This window comes from Vombatus ursinus, unplaced genomic scaffold, assembly GCF_900497805.2.
Source record: "Vombatus ursinus unplaced genomic scaffold, bare-nosed wombat genome assembly UNPS02014813.1, whole genome shotgun sequence".
Classification (NCBI taxonomy): domain Eukaryota; kingdom Metazoa; phylum Chordata; class Mammalia; order Diprotodontia; family Vombatidae; genus Vombatus; species Vombatus ursinus.
In genome coordinates, this window is record NW_020954591.1 from 35018140 (window position 1) to 35036038 (window position 17899).

A 17899-nucleotide genomic window follows, 5' to 3' on the forward strand; every position below is an offset into this window, starting at 1 on the left:
GTCTAAAACAAAAAGCATTCGTTTTCTCCCTAAACTTCCTCCTCCCTCCAAATTACCCTGCCAAGGGCACAAACATTGTTCCAATCACCCAGGTTTACCTCAGCCTCCTTCAACTCTTCACACTCCCTCATCCATTCATTTGCTTACATTTGTCCTCTTATCTCCAGTCACACAGCCACCACCCTAATATATGCCCACATCACTTCTAACCTGGACAAATGCAAGAGATTTCTAGGTGGTCTCCCTGCTTCCAGTTCACCAATTCATCTTTACAGTGCTGCCAAAACAGCCTTCCTAAGCACAAGTCTGAATACGTCATTCATCAACCCTACCTACTGCCTTTGTATGGCAATGAAAACCCTTCCGTCTGTCTCCAGTCCACCTTTCTAGACTTAATTCACCATACCCCACCCTCTCCCACGCACTTTATGTTCCAGCCAAAGTGGCCTTTTTGTTCTCCATGACATTCCCTCCCTCCCTTTGAACCTTAAACCAGGTTTTCTCCATGGATAGAATGCTCTCTGTCCTCAACTTTGTCTGTCAGTGTCCCCACCTTTTTTTAAGGCTCAGCTCAGGTACCACACAGACCATAGGATGTCTTCTCTGATCCTTGCAGTTATGAGTTCTCCATACAACCCCAAGCCCCCACTGCCAAAATTATTCAATCACTGTATTTTTTTATCTGTGGACGTGTTACATTCTGTCAAAAGAATATAAGCTCCCTGAGAGAAGGAAATCTTTTGTTCTTATACACTCAGTGCCCAACACAATGTCTTGCCGATAGGTGATTAATGAACACATGTTGATTTGAATCATGAACCCAAGAAAGCTAAATGAGACCACTGGGATGTGTCAGTGCCTGGGGGACAGGAGCAATACCAGTAGGACCTTACTCCAACTTCCCTAAAGAGCTTTAAATCTAAGGTCCTTATAAACTCAAAAAAAGCACTCTCACAACCTGCCAAAAATCTCTGAATATCTTGACCCTCACCAAGCAGAAGGGAAAACATCAAGGAAATGGGGAAAGGCACAGAAGATATTTCTCACCATGACAGCTGAGAAGTACATACTGGTCACACCATACATGATGATAAAGATCCGGGCATCAGACAAGTTGCTAAAGCAGTAATAGAGGCCAACTGCAAAAAAGGGAAGGAGAAAAATGTAGCTGAGTCTTCAAGAACTGGACAAGTAGTCACATTCACTATAAAAAAATAAATCTCAGAATGTACCTCTAGAGAGGAAAAGAATATTAAGCTCCAGCCTGAAGATATCATGCTAGGGTCTTCAAAGTTACTTCTATAGAAGGTAGCTTGGCAGGTAACCAAACTTCCTTGTGAAAACTCCTTTAGACAGGGGCATGGAATTGTGACAATGTCTCTGAACAAACTGAATGAGTTTTGAGAAACAGACAGAAAAGATAACTTCTGCAGGGCCTTTGTGGAACAAGAATAAAAGTCACATGTTCTGTTTTGGATACCTGTCCCAACAAATTTGCCGGTGTTGTTCCCACCCCTCCTTTTCTCTCTTTTCTTTAATTCTATTCTCCTGCAGGTATATAAGAAATATTTTCAGTCATCCTCCATGCAACGTTTGGAAAAGAAACAGTGTGTCACTTGGGAAATTTAGAGATTTTATTTCATGTAGTAACTTTTGCCAAGGAGGCTAAGTCAGAGATTTCAAGATAAACAGACCTGGGAACATGAAGACTAAGAGCTGCAGGTCAAAATAGTAAGAGGACCAGGTGGTAGGTTGATGTTCAGACACAGAGGCAATGATAGGGATGTTGTTTTTAGCATAAGAAGGATCCAGCAGAGAGTAGAAACGTCCCGTCCAGGGAGAAATTTTTCCTAGTAGGAAAGAGAAAAATTAGTATTTCATAACAACTCCCAAGACAGCAAATATCTAACTCACTCAACCATATCCATTTTCTCACCCAAGAAGATGATCTAAAGAGTTACCCAATACCTAAAATTAAGTTATCAGATCAAAGTGCTATCAGTTTCTCATATTTTGCTTTGAAGTTTTCACTTTCTCCTCTCTATTTAAGACCAGAATGAGAATGCTCCTGTCAGCATACACAGTAAACAGAGAAAGATTACATGAATAAAACGCTGAGGAAAATGGGAGTAAGGAAATTTGGAGGCCAGACTGATCTCTGAAGAAGAGGCAATACAGCAAACCTGACCACTGTGCTCTATTACTTTGAATAAGACAGGAGTACTAGGGCTAGGCCAGAGTCAACTTGTGGAGTGAGTGAGTGAGTGAGTGAGTGAGTGAGTGAGTGAGAGTGTGTGTGTGTGTGTGTGTGTGTGTGTGTGTGTGTGTGTTCTAAAACATATAAAGGGAATTGGGGATGCTGAGTGAAACAGCTTGACTATATCACATGGATCTATATGGAGGCCCCACCTAATCATGAATAAGAGGAAGATAACCCAGTGTGTAGGTAGGGGGTAACAGAGAGGTTAAGATTCATCCCTTTCCCCAAACCAATGAAAATGGACAGAGAAAAGACAGAGGGGAAATATTAACAAGGCAGACTGGATAGCTGTCACTCATTTAGCCAGGTATAAATTTCCTGATATCAGGAGTCAGCCTGACAGGACATTCTCAGGTATACTCAATCAATAGATAGGAAACAGGGATGGACTTAAAAAGAATTTAGTGTATTTGGAACCAAATCAGAGTAAGTACTCAAAATAATCCTACTTCCCATATAAAAGGTGAGCAGAGAATGGGGAAAGAGGGATGGGATGTGTGGAAAGAATCTTCCTTGGACAAGAAAGGGTCATTCTCCACATACCCAATCTCCGTGAAACTTATTACACTTATGTACCCAAAGAAGTAAATTCACCATTGAGTAAAACAGAGATCCTTGCCCGTTTTTGGCCAGAGGTCTTCCCTACCTGTCAGCATGAGGACAGCTCCCAAAGTGAGAAGGATGAAACCAACCAAGGAGATAACACTTCGGAAAAGGACTTCAAATTGCTGAGGATTCAGCTTGCTTCGCAGATAATCCACAAAGGCATGGATCTGGCACAGACCAAAGACCCCAAAGGCTGCCATGTGCTCTGATGATAGGACAGGCTGTGAGGGAGAAGCACTGTGAATAGTAACCAAGGCATAAAGGATAGATGGATATAGTCCCAGAGCTCCAGTTCATACCTACATCAAACTCAATCCAGAGGGCTAGGTGTAGGAGTAAAGACTAAGCAGTTACCTGGAGTGACCACTCCAGAACACTCTGAAATACCTTCTTACTCATATGGGAAACCAAACTCAGAAACAAAGTTTCTGTTTGCCTTAACAGTTGATCATTACCAAGAATGGGGTCTGTACATTTATTGGAGAACTTGGGCTTTGGTCTCTTAAAAACCTATATCTAAGTTTCAGGAGGTGATCAAGTCACTACTGTTAAGTGAAGCCATTAACAGCTAACAAAAGAGGAAGAATAACTTTTCTTATTCCCGTCAACTCCAGTCTCTTCAAAATCTATCCCCAAACCCTTCCCAAACCAAATTAAGCTAAACTAGCCCAAATAAAGGGGACAGAGAAAATACCCCATCAACAAACTGCCCTAACCAAACTTTAGTGTGTAAAGATAGTTTCCTGGGAGTTATGAAGCAGACACTACAACTCAGAATTATGCAACTATCACCTTACATAGAAACTGTTAGGTTATTAGTCTAATTAAAGCCACCTAGGAAAAGGTTAAAAGGCTGATATTCCCACATGGCCTAACGCTTACCTGGAAGCCCACAAAGGAGATCTGCATAGAAAGGATGGTCCCCAAGCAATACACAGTACAGTATGCCACATAGATCCGGTGGGAAAAACGCCCTGTCAGCATCAGCACCAGTACGTGAAGAGGGATCAAGTTGATCAGAAACACATAACCTCCCCATGAAGAGACCTGAGCAAGGACAGAAAAAGACAATTTCTTTAAGTTTCTTCCCTTGATTCACAATCCATATGCTCTTGAAAAGTGACTGCTACTGCCTTAGAAAAGAATTTCTCTTTGCAGCAGCTATTACCTTTCTTCCAAGGAGATTACTATAAATGATGCCTGAATTCACTGGTGGGGATTCTAACTTCTTATCTATTACTATTAGTCACCCCCATGCTCTTCTGAGGCTATTAAAGACAAGGCCATGCTCTTCAACTATCCCCACCCAACCCACAGAGCCCCAGGAAAAACAAAAGGTGAAAGGGAAAGGGGAGTCAACAACAATAGTAACTGTTCAATTCTATGGCCTGTACCTCACCCTCAGTGCCAGCCCAGATGCTGCCTACTCTCAGGTCACATGGAGGCCCTAGGGATGTAAGGGAAAGGTATAAGAGTGGAAGACAGAGTGCATGCATATATGCTTGAATAGAAAAAGTAGAGTGGGTAAGGAAAAATGTAAAAGAAAGGAGGAAAAGGAACAATCTAATCAAGCAAGGTATATAGTGTCCCCAAGGTATATAGTACAGTACCAAATGTGAAGGTATTAAAAAAAAAGGGGGGGGAACCTCCCACCCACTTGCTATTAGGCTTGGCAACCACCCCTCTATTAGACCATGATCTTAATGGGAACTAAAGAGACAGGTCAAATTGTCTGCCTTAGCACTAATGCATTTCACGGTCTAGGAGCAATATCTGATCTCTATTAGCATCAGCTCCCAGTATACTCACTTCCCACACCTGAACACAAGGCAGGAAGAAGAGAGGATAGTTACCATGTAGAAATAGGCAAGGGCACATTTGGCAGCCCAGTAGGTAGAGCCTGTCTTTACTGCCTTAATCCACATGTAGTAGGTGAGCAGCATGCAGAAGATGGCAATCCCTGCAAAGAAACACACCACAGTTCATTCAGGGAGGGACTGACATAGTTATTCACCTCACAAATTCTACTCTCTATCAGGAAAGTCCCTAAAACAAGAGATCCTCATTTAGGAAACCAGTGTCTAACCAGACACAGATCAGACTGGAACTCTGATGATATCCTTTCAAATGGAACTTCTAGCTAGTCCTTAGTTTCATATACTTCAAGCTAATTCCTTCAGGTTGAGGTTACAAAATCCTCTGAACATTATAATTGCTAGTCTTATTTCCCTAAGCAGGAGGAATGAGTAACAAATGTCTCCTGGGATGATATAACATCAAGGAAATTTAACAAATGATGAACTCTGAGTAGCCTCCCAGACCCCATCCGCTCTCTCATTTCCTCCCAATACCAGACACTACTTTGTTCTTACTGCAGTGTAATGGGCCTGGACCCCACATCTTACTGCTTTTACTGAAGATATGATTAGGAAGTAGGATGAACAGACTTCTTCAGCATTTTAAAAGATTTACCTTCATTGTCATAGGAACCTGCCACAGATCGGGATATATAACCAGGAACCACAGCAATCATGGCAGCAGCAAGGAGTCCAGCACCTGCATCCTAGCAGAACAGAACAGAACAGAAGCACCAAATTAACACCAACACATAACTGGCCAACAGGAGTATAGGAGCTAGGTCTCTAGGTCTCTCCCCATGCTGGGTCCAGAGACGGCCAGTAGGTATTCCGAGTACTTTCAAAAGCACATATCAGATAACCAGACATGTCCAAAGTTAAGAACTACATAACCACTTTCTAAGTCTGTGGCATGACTATGGGAACAATCGACACACATGCTGAGGACAAATAGGTCATATGATAACAAATACTGGGGTCACAAAACCATCAAAAAATGAGTTAGATGACCCACCTAGGATAAAAATATCAAATGATTCCTCTATGGAAAAACTTGTAAATCTTCTTAAAATTCCCCGAAAATACACTATGTAGGAAAAGCTGCATCCTTAAATGCAGTTGAGCTACTTTTCAAAAGGGGTGGGGGGATGGGGAGGATAAGGTTCAGCAGTAAGGGTAGGGAAGTAGAGGAGAGGTAGGGCGTGGGGCTTGGGATTATAATGTTGGGTCATTATTAGGCAAATTGGGACCTCAGAGCCCGATGAGCAGGACTTAGTTAACACTGCAAAGGATACAGGACAGGTGCTCCAAGAAGCTCAGAACTGATCTGGCCTGAGACAAGGACAACAAAGCAGGACAGAAGTTCACACCAACCTGTCCTCTTAATTTGGAAAAATGAAGGAGCTAGAATATACTATCCCTCAAGTATCGCCCCAAAACCATATTCTGCAGCAAGACAATGAGGCAGAAACGTCAAACAAATTATGAACAGAATCCAGGAAGCCACTACTGGTAGTGCTAAAATCTAGAAGGGAGGTTAAATAGCATGAGACTCAGTACAAAAAACAAATGGTTCATAAATAAAACCAATGAACCTACATACATTACAGTGTCTGCTATGTGACAAATACAGTTCTGAAGATCAACCAAATTAATCAGAAAGGGAAGGCCCTCACCCAGAGCTTCCAATACTGGTGAAATCATAGATTTAAAAAAATATGTATTTTTTTTTACCTATAAATGGCCAAATGTCCTCCATGTTTTACAGAAAAGAATACAGGATCACCAACGATGGGAAGCAGCATATCCAAGGGAATAATAGGAAAGAATTCACCAATCCCAGCCTCTAATTATTAGCCACCCTTCCTCCCTTTAACCATGACTAAACATACCCAATACTATTCCCAAGAACCCTGCCACATCCCAATCCTTCACCTTGAGCTCTTTGGTAAGGTGGTATGTGACGATGGTGGTGAAGGAAGAGAAGAGTGGGGCCAGGAAAACGCAGACATTCCGAATGTCAATAGTGATGTGGAAAAAATGTAGCACATGGTAGATTGTAGCAGAAGTGATCATTAAACCTGTGATGAGCAGAAGAAACCTAATTAGACAGTCCAAATTGGTTAGGGGGTTAGGAGGTAGACAAAGGGAGTTCAGTCAGTATCAACTGATTGGCTAGGGAGAGCTTGAGAATCAGAAATACTACTTTATTAAAGTCTAATAGGTTCATTTTCTCTCTTAAGGATTTAATCATACATTTCAAAAGCATGAAAGACCCTCCAATATCCTTTCTGTCTTTATGGAATCCACATTTAGGAATCTACAATCACAATAAAGTTAATGAAACCCATGAAATAAAGGTGTTAAAATTTAAAAGAGGAACTCTAAACTGAAACATGCAAATTCTGTATTTGATATTTCCTGTGCACCTGGATAAATTGTTCCTCCGATGATTCGCCCCAGAGGGTACCAGGCCCGGTCATCAAACCAGTTATGGAATTTATAAAATCCCTCCTCAGTCAGGAACCGGGTAGTTCGATAATTAAAATACCTATAGCAAGAAAGAGAAGCTTATTGTTTTTACTTCTTATACACAAATTCCTGTTACTCTATGAAAAACAAAACAATGGGCTTTGCCTTTTACATGACATTAATGAAGAATTAATCAGAACCACTGTTCCAATAAAAGTTGGTTTAATGCCACAAGATGAAGTCAATTATGAAAATCATGTTACATCTTATCATTCTTATTTTCCAGTTGCTCACATATAACTTAAGTACTGATTCTCCATGAAGGAAAAACATAAAACCTTAACACTACAACAACAAAGTAGTCATGCAGGCAGTCTTAAATATACCTATCTAACCAGACTCATGCTTTGCCTGGAAGCTACTAGAACCAGCCAGGGAAGTTCAGGAACTCACTGAATAACTGAACTGAGACAAGGATTGTCAATAACTTGTAGGAGCCACTATGGCATTTTTCCAATGGCAGGGTTCCACAAAATAGGTATCTTGCTAATACAGAATGCTGTCAATGGTGAGCAGACGGCTCTAGCGGGGTGGCTACCCCAAAGATAATTTACAATCTCAAAAGATATGTTTTGAAAATGTTAATCTTATTCACAAAAAACTTCCCACTATGCACTGAAACTTGAAACTGAGGTATATTCTCATATTTATTTTAAAGACTTCTGCATGCCATATACACCATCAATATCAACCAATGTTGATATATCAACATATATCTGGCCTTCTCCTAAACTCTCTTGGATACAAAGGATGTTCACGGATTACCCAACACAAAATGTTTCAAGTAACACAGGGGGAGAGTCTAAGGTCTTCAGTTCCAAGAAGAAACTCTGACCTTATCTACAAGCTGGCAACAAAGGCACCTCCAAATTCTCCCTTCTCTGCAACTTCTATTTAATTGTTACACTTCAAGGATCTATGATGTCCTCAGGGTGGCATGCCTTACAGTGACACAGAGTGCCTTAGTAGAAAATTTTCATGAGTTGCCCCATCTAAAAAGAAAAAGTCAGCATCCAGGGGCCGACCTTCTGATGAGGAGTGTCTCTGAACTTGGGCTGGTTCTTGTCCAACAGACAAGGGCTACAGGGCCCATATGTGAAGGTTCTTTAGCTTGATAGGGCCAGCCGGGGCTTGTATACAGCTAACATAATCTTAGGAAAACCCAGGGATACATTTATGCCACACTGAAGCACCAGGGCAGGACTTCAGACCTATTCTGCATCTCATAATGAGACAAAATGATGACTAACATTGTCCTTAAAAACTTAGTTTGGATCTAGGAGGGAAATCCAGAATTTAGAAGCCTACTGATATTTTGTATGTTTCAAGGAAAAAATAGCAATAGGTTGCCACCAAATTCTAAACTCAGGTTGATATCCAAATACAATACAACAAAGAATAAGTTTTGTAAATAAGTACACAGAAGAGTTATAATATGCTACTGAGAATTCATAAACATCATCAGGACTAACATACATAGTACTTGGGTTTACAATGCACTATATATTATCTTATTTGACCCTCACAGATGGGTGCTATTATTATCCTCATTTTACATATGGAGAAACTGAGGCTGGGAGACATCATGTGGCTTGCCAAAGGTCTCACAGCTGTTAAGAGTCTAAGACAGGATCCCAAGTCTAAGGTTCTGTCCACTATATCACCTTACTGCCTCTGAGTTCAGATCAGAAAGGCTTCATGGAAGATGAAACATTTGAGCTGGGCAAGATTTCCACAGGAAGAGATGAGAGGTAAAGGCATGGAGCCATTTAAAAAAAAAAAAAAGCCCGAGCAAAAGCATAAAAGTGGGAAAATGTAGAATCTGCTTGAAGAACAATGAAGAGGCCAGTTGGGTTGTTCCATTAGTTTGAAACATTGGCCAAACACAACAGGAATGCTTCCTGCACATCCTGAAAGACTTAAGTCTGCCAACATTGATACCAATGCTTAAAAGTTCTATGACACTCTGTTTCAAACTGACATGATTATTTTCTCCCCAAGCAAACAGTTCCTCATCAGTGAAAAGTAACTAGAATTTGGACATTAAGTCTGGGAGTCTATAAAAATGGCAACAAATAAGCAAGAGTACTTACGGGTCAAACTCATGGATGACACTTTCAAATCTCAGAACAGCAAACAGGCGTGTGGAAAAAGCTACAGGAAGCAGAGAATTGATGCATCAGTGGTTACATGTGGAGAGTATAGTTATAGATCAGTATTAAGCCCACAATTAACTACAAAATTACCCTTGAACAAAATATCATATATTCTGTTGACCAAACCAAATCAAAAAAAGAAGATAAACAAGCTACATCCCTCTGACAGCAGCCTTTCCAATTTCCCCCACATAAGTAGGATGCTTGATATAGATATATTATAGGTAGTATGAAAAGGTCACTGGATTTGTATTTAGAATATCTGGGTTCAAATCCCTGCACTACCACTTATTAAGTGTGTAACCTTATAAAATGATTTAAAATCTCTAAGTCTCAGTTTCCTCACCTGTCAAATGAGGGGATCAGATGAAGTAAATTCTAAGGTTCACTCTAATTCTAACTCTATGATCTCAACTCCTACTGTAAATAGTTAAACTGTTGAAGAGTTTGTTTCTTTACAAAGGGAATCTCAGATTCCCAAAATTTAGAACTGGAAAGGTTAGAGATTGTCTAGTTCAACCCGTCATTTTATAGACATGGAAACTGAAGCCCAGAAAAGTAGAGCAACTTGCCAAAAGTCATTCAGGTAGTAAATGGTAGGCATGGGATTAGAACACATATCTTCTAATTCCAAATCCACTGCTTTTTCCACTCTGCCATAGATATTTTTCTATGTAGTCCTAAACAAACTAACTGTAGAAAGAAATCAAGAGATAAGGAAAACAAAATTGTACTAATGCTTCCTGAGGAGCCAAGAAGTATATTCTGGAGGACAGTTAAAATAGGTACACAGATTGAAGATAATTGTCCTCTTCCCACTTCATGCATCTAGGGCTCATCAGTGGCCATTTCAGAATCAGTACAGGACAGATCTATCCCTGCATACCTCCTATTCTCTCCCAAATGACCACTAGCTTTGGCTTTTATCTGTCTCACCTCCCTTCCAATTCAAGTAGGGGGAATAAAAAGCAAACTTCTTTTTTATTTACATATATGCAGGTAAATTAATGAAGAAAAAGTGGAATAACAATTTTTTTCCTTTCTTTTGGAGGCAATCGGGGTCAAATGACTTGACCAGGGTCACACAGCTAGTAAGTGTATAAGGCTGTATTTGAATTCGGGTCCCCCTGATTCCAGGACTGGTACTCTACCCACTGTGCCACCTAGCTGCCCCTAGAATAATAATATTAATCATAGTAGTTTATTTTAAAATATTTTGAGATTTACAAAGTGCTTTACAACTATTATCTTACTCAATATTCACACAATAACCCTTTAAGGGTTATTGTCCCTGGTTTGTGTCTAACATGGAATTCAAACTTGTGTCTTACTGAGTCTAAGCCCAAGGTTCCATCTGATGAAAAGGACAGAGATGAGGGCAGCCTGCTCAAGGAAAGATAGAGTTTTTCTGTCTCACATACAAGGTTTCTCTGCAAACAAGAAAAGATCCAGATATACACTCACATAACACGGCAGCCATTGACAGGATAAGAAGCTTCAGAAGAGTATCTTGCTTCTCATAGGACAGCCGCAGAAACCCCAGCTTGGTCATCTTGGCATCAAAGATAATGACGGATGGCACTCAAACAGCTAAAAGGGGAAAAAAGAAGGCCAAAGACTCTTAAAATCAATTCTCCAAGAATTTACTGAAAATTACTATCAGCCAACCTTCTAACTTTGGCTTTGAGAGGAAGAGACCTCAGCAGAGAAAACAAACATTTAATACTCAAAAGAGATTCAGAATTAAACTATAGACCTCATGAGTCTTGCCTTTATAAAAAACAAACAAACAAACAAAAAAAAGCGACAGAGAAATGAGTGCAGGTCAGAAAGTATAACAGTATTCACATAAGAAGATTAAAGAGCTACACTATCTACTTATGGACGCACTGGTGGGTATACTGGCTGGGCCTTAGTGACCACAAAAATGTATCCCCAACAGTATTAATAAATACTTCTCGTGGGAAGAGTTGACCTTTACCAAAAAAGGATGTTTATTTGGTTGGCAGGCCTAACTTTCACCAAGAGCTGGTGAGAATCCTTCTTATCTTTATATTCCAACAGCATATTGAGAAAGTTGGCAATAGTTAGGATGCCATGAGTATCAGTAGGAGGCATAGGAATAGAAAAGAAAATAGGAAGGACAAGAAAAGGGTAAAATAAGCTCACAAGAAAAGTAATGATATGTAAAAGGAAACACAGAAGGAACATTACAAAAAGAAGTGAAACTACGAGGGAGAGAATTAGGCAGTGGCTGTCAAGTCAGCATCATTCTCAGCTCTAAATCCAAGCTCCAACTGATGTTACCACCAGTTTTTTCCACTTCTCAAGTTAAGTGGATCACAGAGTCATTTAAAGGCCATGACTGACCAATAATCTTAAAGACCCAAATGCTGAACACCCAATCCCCAAGCCCATCAAACAGAACTCCTTCAATCCTCTCATGAGCCCTGTTATTGCACTATTAGACCTACATTATAACTAATCCTCCTAGTTTAAGCATTTGATTCCATGACATTAAAGGTATTTATTAACCAGAGTAAAGAGAAGATACATTTTCTCATCTGAAGTGAAAGAAGGCTAAATTAGTCTCAGAGTAGCTCCTCCAGAAAGCATCAATCTATCTAGCTGCATTAATGTTCAAATTGCACAATAGATCTTCTCTTGTGAGAAAAGTGAGATGGGTATCTCTTTGCAAATGTAAAGCTGTTAGGAAGCAAGGCAGCCCCTTGTTGCTGCTTTTTATTATTAGGGTAATAGGGATTGGACCTGTTATTTCAAGGGTACAGGGAACCAATGTAGGTCAGCACCTTCTCTGCAATTTATAATCTAGAGAGCTGTCCAGGGCACTGAGAGGTTAAAGTGATTTGTCCCTGGTGACACAGCCACTATGTTAGAGGAAAGATTTGAACCCAGATCTTCCTGGCTCCAAGTCAAGCTTTCTAACCACTATGCCACATTGTCTCTCTAATTATTAGATGTATAGTGTTCATATACATAGAAACTGTCACTAAGGACCTTAAATACTTTGAGAAGTGAGCTACCTCTGTAGAAAATAACATTAAGCTTCTCTTTCCATGCCTTAAAACTGTAGAGTATTTAGAGCCAAACCCAAGCAATCTGTAGCATTTAATCAAGAAAGCAGAGAGACTAAAGTCCTGTATCATGTCACTGATCAGCCTGAAAGGAGGAAAGAAAAGGTTTCCCTAGACTATAGTTATGAACATAGAGAATGTTGCTGATTTCTACACCCAAAAATTTATAAATCTGAGCATTCTCAAATTTTGAACTATCCCTGTTTCTAAGGCCTCTGAGCAAGCTTTGACTGATGATCCCAAAGCATTACCACTCTGAGATCAGAAAGGCTAGATACTCCCTGATTCCAGCAGTTCCCACATTTCTGCCAGGACTATGGCAGCTTTGTACAAAACCTGGTGTAATTAAAAGTCAACATGCTGACAAGAGTGGTATGGCACATCTGGGAAAACAAGGTGATGGAGAAGGAAATGGGAAGAGCTGAGAAATACTACCTAGAATGTACAGCAGAGGGACTCGCCAGACAGACAAGTAGAGCCCTGAAAGAAGGCATTTGCAAACTGGGGACACAACCTACCACCTCCATCTCACCAAAGGGTAAAGTAAATAAACAAGGAAGTTGGCCCAACTTAACTTTAGTCCTCTTTAAACCACAGTGAGTCCTGCACGCCTCTACCACCTACTTTGCCCCCTGCAAGGCCTGCAGCCTCCTGATCCTTATATCCTTCTTTCTTGTCCCCTAATTTACAACTTCTCCATACATTTCCCCAGCACATCCTTCAGCTCCCCGTTCCCCTTGTCTCCAGCCTTTACATCTCCCGCAAGCTCAGACCTGCTCAGTCACCACTTCCTCCTCAGAAACCGCAAGCGCTTTCACCCAGGCCCCTTTCTCGGGTAGGGGTTCCCATCTCCCTTCCTCCCCTCTTGGGGGACTCCCATTCCCCTCCTCCTCTCGTAGCGGGGGAGGGGGAAAAGGGGACGCTCCCACGCCCTTGCCTCCGCAGTGCCACCTTGTACAACATTCCATTCAATCCCATCCCACTCTCCCATTCCCTCCCCTGCAGCATCCCCAGAGGCCCAGCTTCTCCATTCCCTTCGCCCAGCTTCTCCATTCCCTTCACCCCACTGTTGCCCCACTCTCCAGATCCATCCACCCCAGTACGCAACCCAGCCTGCGCTGCTCCCCGCTGCACCCGCCCCTACTCCTCGGGTTACCCCCTCGGGGCCCTCACCTGGGTTGGGTATTGCCGGGCTCTGCTCCTCTCCCTCTGCCATCCGTTTAGCGGCCGGTGCACCCAACCTTGACAGTCTCCTGCTCCGCCCCTCCATTGGCTGCCCGAGCACCCATCCGCCTCTTTCGGCAGTGGATTGGGTAAGAAAACTGTCCGTCAAATCTGGGGGCGGAGAGGCAGGGTCTATTCCACTATCCCATTAGCTGATGGTTGTGCCGCTTAGCAGAAATAAGGCGGGACTGTTCGCTCCCGCCGAGCTTTTATTGGCTCAAAGACGAGGGACCAAAAGAAGGCCAGAACACGCTCTAAGAAGTTTGGTTGAAGCACAAAGAGTGACGTGTCCGTCTGCGGACCGAGCTGGAACCGAGATTAGTGGGTGTGGCGAGCGTACGCCAATCACGTGACAGGAAACGGAACCGGTACCCGGAAGATGATGGAGACTGCCTATCCCAGCAAGCAGAGCGGTGCGAGGTTGTTGCAGGAAGGGGATCGTTTTCTCAACACCGCACTCAGTGTTCCGCGCCCAATGACTGCTAACGATAGAATTTAACTCTCACCCCTTTTGTTTACCTCTACCCCACCCACATTTAGGTCAGCAAATAAAGAACTGCTGCTGAGGAATACCTAGTTGGGGTATTTTCTAAACCATAAGAACTTCTGGGGCAGGGACCCTGGCTGATAACTTTTGTTCGCCCCAAACGCTGGGCGGGACTGTTGGGATGAGAGGCTGACAGAATTGGGAGGAAATTCCCACTTTCTTCTTATGCAAAGGAGGAGGCAAAAGTTGGCAGTCCCGTAGCACCTCTTACAAGCGGCAAAAGATCCTAACTCTCTCTTCAAATTACTGGGGTCAGTTTGGCCCCCTCATTTTTCAAATGGGAAAACTACAGGGTTTTCGGGATCTGGTCTGACTACAATCTTATTTGGGTTGCAGAATGACTTTAATCAATCGAGGTATTTATTAAGCACCTACAATGTTCAGGCAGCTAGGTGGCGCAGTGGATCGACTGCCATGCCTAGAGTCAGGAAGACCATTTTTCTGTCTTCAAATCAGGCCTCAAACACTACTAGCTGTAAGTCAAACCCTGTTGGCCTCAGTTTTCTCATCTGTAAAATGAGCTGGAGAAGGAAATGGCAAACCACTCCAGTATCTTTCGAAAGAAAATACCAAATGGAGTCACAAGGAGTTTGGACGCAACTGAAAACGACTTAACAAATTAATTTTTTTCAATTCACCTACAAGGAAATTATGAGAAACTCAAAATTTCTTGCTGAAATCCAGATATACTGGATTAATTTCTTGCCTAATTTACCTAACAGTTAACACTGACCAATTAAAAAAAGTATCATAAAAGCACAGAGTTGCAAAAGAACTTGGGTCATTTAATTCAACTTGCTTCTCAACAGGAATTTTCCATACTACATCACCTCAGAATCATCATCCATGCTTTATTTGAAGATCTTCTGTGAGGGGAAACGCACCACTATCTAGGTAGGCCCATTCCATTCTGGGACAATTCTAGTTATAAAGTTTTGTTCCTTTACAATGAACCTAAATAGGAGGTTTTGTCAAATTGAGTTCTTCGATATTTATCTCCACTGACTCCTACCCCTTTCTACAAAAAAAATGTTCAGATATCTTGAGCCCTTAAAAAAAAAAAAAACTTCCCTTAAATAGTTCGCAAAAGAATTGACTACTTCCTCACCATCTCAACCCCTTGCAATTTGGTTTGTCCTTAACCATTCTCCAGAAAATGCTCTTTCAAAGGTCACTAATGTTTCAGTTTGATCACTTCCTCCTGAATACTCTTTACTTCCTTTGTTTCAGACACCACTACCCTGATTCAGACTTTTGGGACACCCTGTATATAGAGTCTCCCTAAGCAATCCCATAAATTCCCATGGTTTCCAACTACTATCTTTATGCAAATGATTCTCAGATCTATATATCTCACCCTTTTGTTCAAATGGAGAATCTGATTGTCACACTGCACCTGAAACAAAACTTGGACAAAATTAAGCTTATCATCATTCCCCCTAAACCTGCTCCTTTCAAATTAAGTGGTACCAGTTTCCACTCATTCTACATTTGAAATTTGGGTGTCTTTTTAAAATCTTTCATACACCTCAAATCCAATTAGCCCTATCGATCCACTTCTGCAACACCTTTTGCATCTATCCCCCCTATTCTCACTACCATCACCCTAGCATAAGTTCATTACCACCTACCTGAAATATTTTAAGTGTCCTAACAAGTTTTCCTGCCCCTATTTTCTTTCCTCTAATATATCTGGATATAATTGCTTTGTTATATATGTACGGTTGGTTATATCATTCCTCTGCAATGGCTTTCTGTTGTCTTATCAAGCAAGGTTCAGGCTCATGTCTTGACTTTGAAGGCCCTCTACAATCTGATGCTACTCCATCTTTTCAGTCTTATATTCTCAGCTCCAGCCAAGGCTGACCACCCTCTAACTCTAGCATTCCCATTTCATGTCTTTCTTTGTTCATGTTGTTCCCTACATTGAGTACCCTACTTTCCCTTCTTTACTTTCACCTTTAAAACCTAAATCAAATGCCTCCCATAAAGTTTCCTTGATCTCCCTCAACAGTACCTTTTCCCTTTAGATCTAACACAACACAGAACCCCAGAATTTCAGAACTAGAATGGCTATCTAGTCCAACCCATACCTTAAAAATAATTCCCTGTAAAACATACTTAATAAATGGACATCGAGCCTTTGCTGGAAGATCTCAGATGAGAACTCACCACATCCTAAAGCTAACTGTGGGGTCTCAAATTGTATTATAAAGCAGTAATCATCAGAACAATCTTGTAGTGGCTAAGAAATACAGTGGTGGATCAGTGGAATAGATTAACTGCACAATACACAGTAGTAAATGACTATAGTAACCTAGTGTTTGACAAACGTAAAAATCCAAGATGATGGGACAAGAAATCACTATTTGACAAAAATTGCTGATAACTGGAAAGCAATTTGGCAGAAACTAGCTATCTCACTGTATACTGAGATAAGATCAAAATGGAAACATGACTTAAGAGATAAATGGTGATATCAGAAGCAAATTAGGGGAGCATGGAATATTTTACCTGCCAGATCTATAGATAAGGGAAGAATTTATGATCAGACAAAAGATAGAGAACATTACAGGATGTAAAAAAGATAATTTTGATCACATCAAATTAAAAAGGTTTTGCACAAACAAAACCAATGCAGTCAAGATTAGAAGGAAAGCAAAGCTGGGGGGGAAATTTTACAGCAAGTTTCTCTGATAAAGGCCTCATTTCTCAAACATATAGAGAACTGAGTCAAACCTAACAATACAAGTCATGACAAATGGTCAACGGATATGTGCACAGGCAGTTTTCAGACAAATCAAAGCTATAGTCATGAAAAAATGTTCTAAATCACTATTGGTTAGAAAAAAACAAATTCAAAAAAACTGAGATACCACCTCATACCCATCAGATTGGCTAATATGACAGAAAGGAAAATGGTAAATGTTGGAGGGATGTGGGGAAATTGGGGCACTAATGCACTGCTGGTGGAGTTGTGAACTGATTCAACTACTCTGGAGAGCAATTTGGAACTATGCCCAAAGGGCTATCAAACCGTGTATACTCTTTGATCCAGCAATGCTACTACTAGGTCTGTATCCCAAAGAGATCACAAAAAAGGGAAAAGTATCCACATGTACAAAAATATTTATAGCAGCTCTTTTTGTGATAGCAAAATTGGAAACTAAGGGGATGCCCATCAATTGGGAAGGGTTGAAGAAGTTGTATATGATTATAATGGGATACTATTGTGGTATAAGAAAATGATGAGTAGGCTAACTTACACAAACTGATGTACAGTGAGCAGAACCAGAACACTGTATACAATAACAGCAATATTGTACAATGATCAACTGTCAATGACATAGCTACTCTCAGCATTACAATGATCCAAGACAATTCTGAAGGACTTATGACGAAATATGCTATCCACCTCCAGAAAAAGAACTAATGGAGTCTGAATGCACTAACGCATACTTTTACTTTGAGTTTCATCTGTTTTCTGGCTAATATGGAAATGTTTTGTATAACTTCACATGTATAATCTCTACCAAATTGCTTACTATCTCAGGGAAGGGGGAAGGAATTTGTAACTCAAAATTTTAAAAAACAAATGATAAAAATTGTTTCTACATGTAACT

The 17899-nt window shown here is 40.9% G+C and overlaps 1 protein-coding gene across 1 annotated transcript in view; it reads right to left on the reverse strand.

Annotated features, from left to right (window-relative positions):
• The window catches only part of STT3A (STT3A, catalytic subunit of the oligosaccharyltransferase complex), a 30347-nt gene extending 16564 nt beyond the window's left edge, over positions 1–13783 (reverse strand). Inside the window, exons 1-11 of the mRNA XM_027877682.1 lie at positions 13679–13783; positions 10875–11000; positions 9348–9408; positions 7152–7273; positions 6658–6803; positions 5339–5429; positions 4720–4826; positions 3749–3913; positions 2907–3087; positions 1695–1850; positions 1048–1139 (exon numbers count right to left, since the gene is read on the reverse strand). Of these exons, the coding sequence (XP_027733483.1) occupies positions 1048–1139; positions 1695–1850; positions 2907–3087; positions 3749–3913; positions 4720–4826; positions 5339–5429; positions 6658–6803; positions 7152–7273; positions 9348–9408; positions 10875–10962 (1209 nt within the window). The 5' untranslated portion in view covers positions 10963–11000; positions 13679–13783. The remainder of the gene's footprint in view (positions 1–1047; positions 1140–1694; positions 1851–2906; positions 3088–3748; positions 3914–4719; positions 4827–5338; positions 5430–6657; positions 6804–7151; positions 7274–9347; positions 9409–10874; positions 11001–13678) is intronic.
• Positions 13784–17899: the final 4116 nt, after the last annotated feature.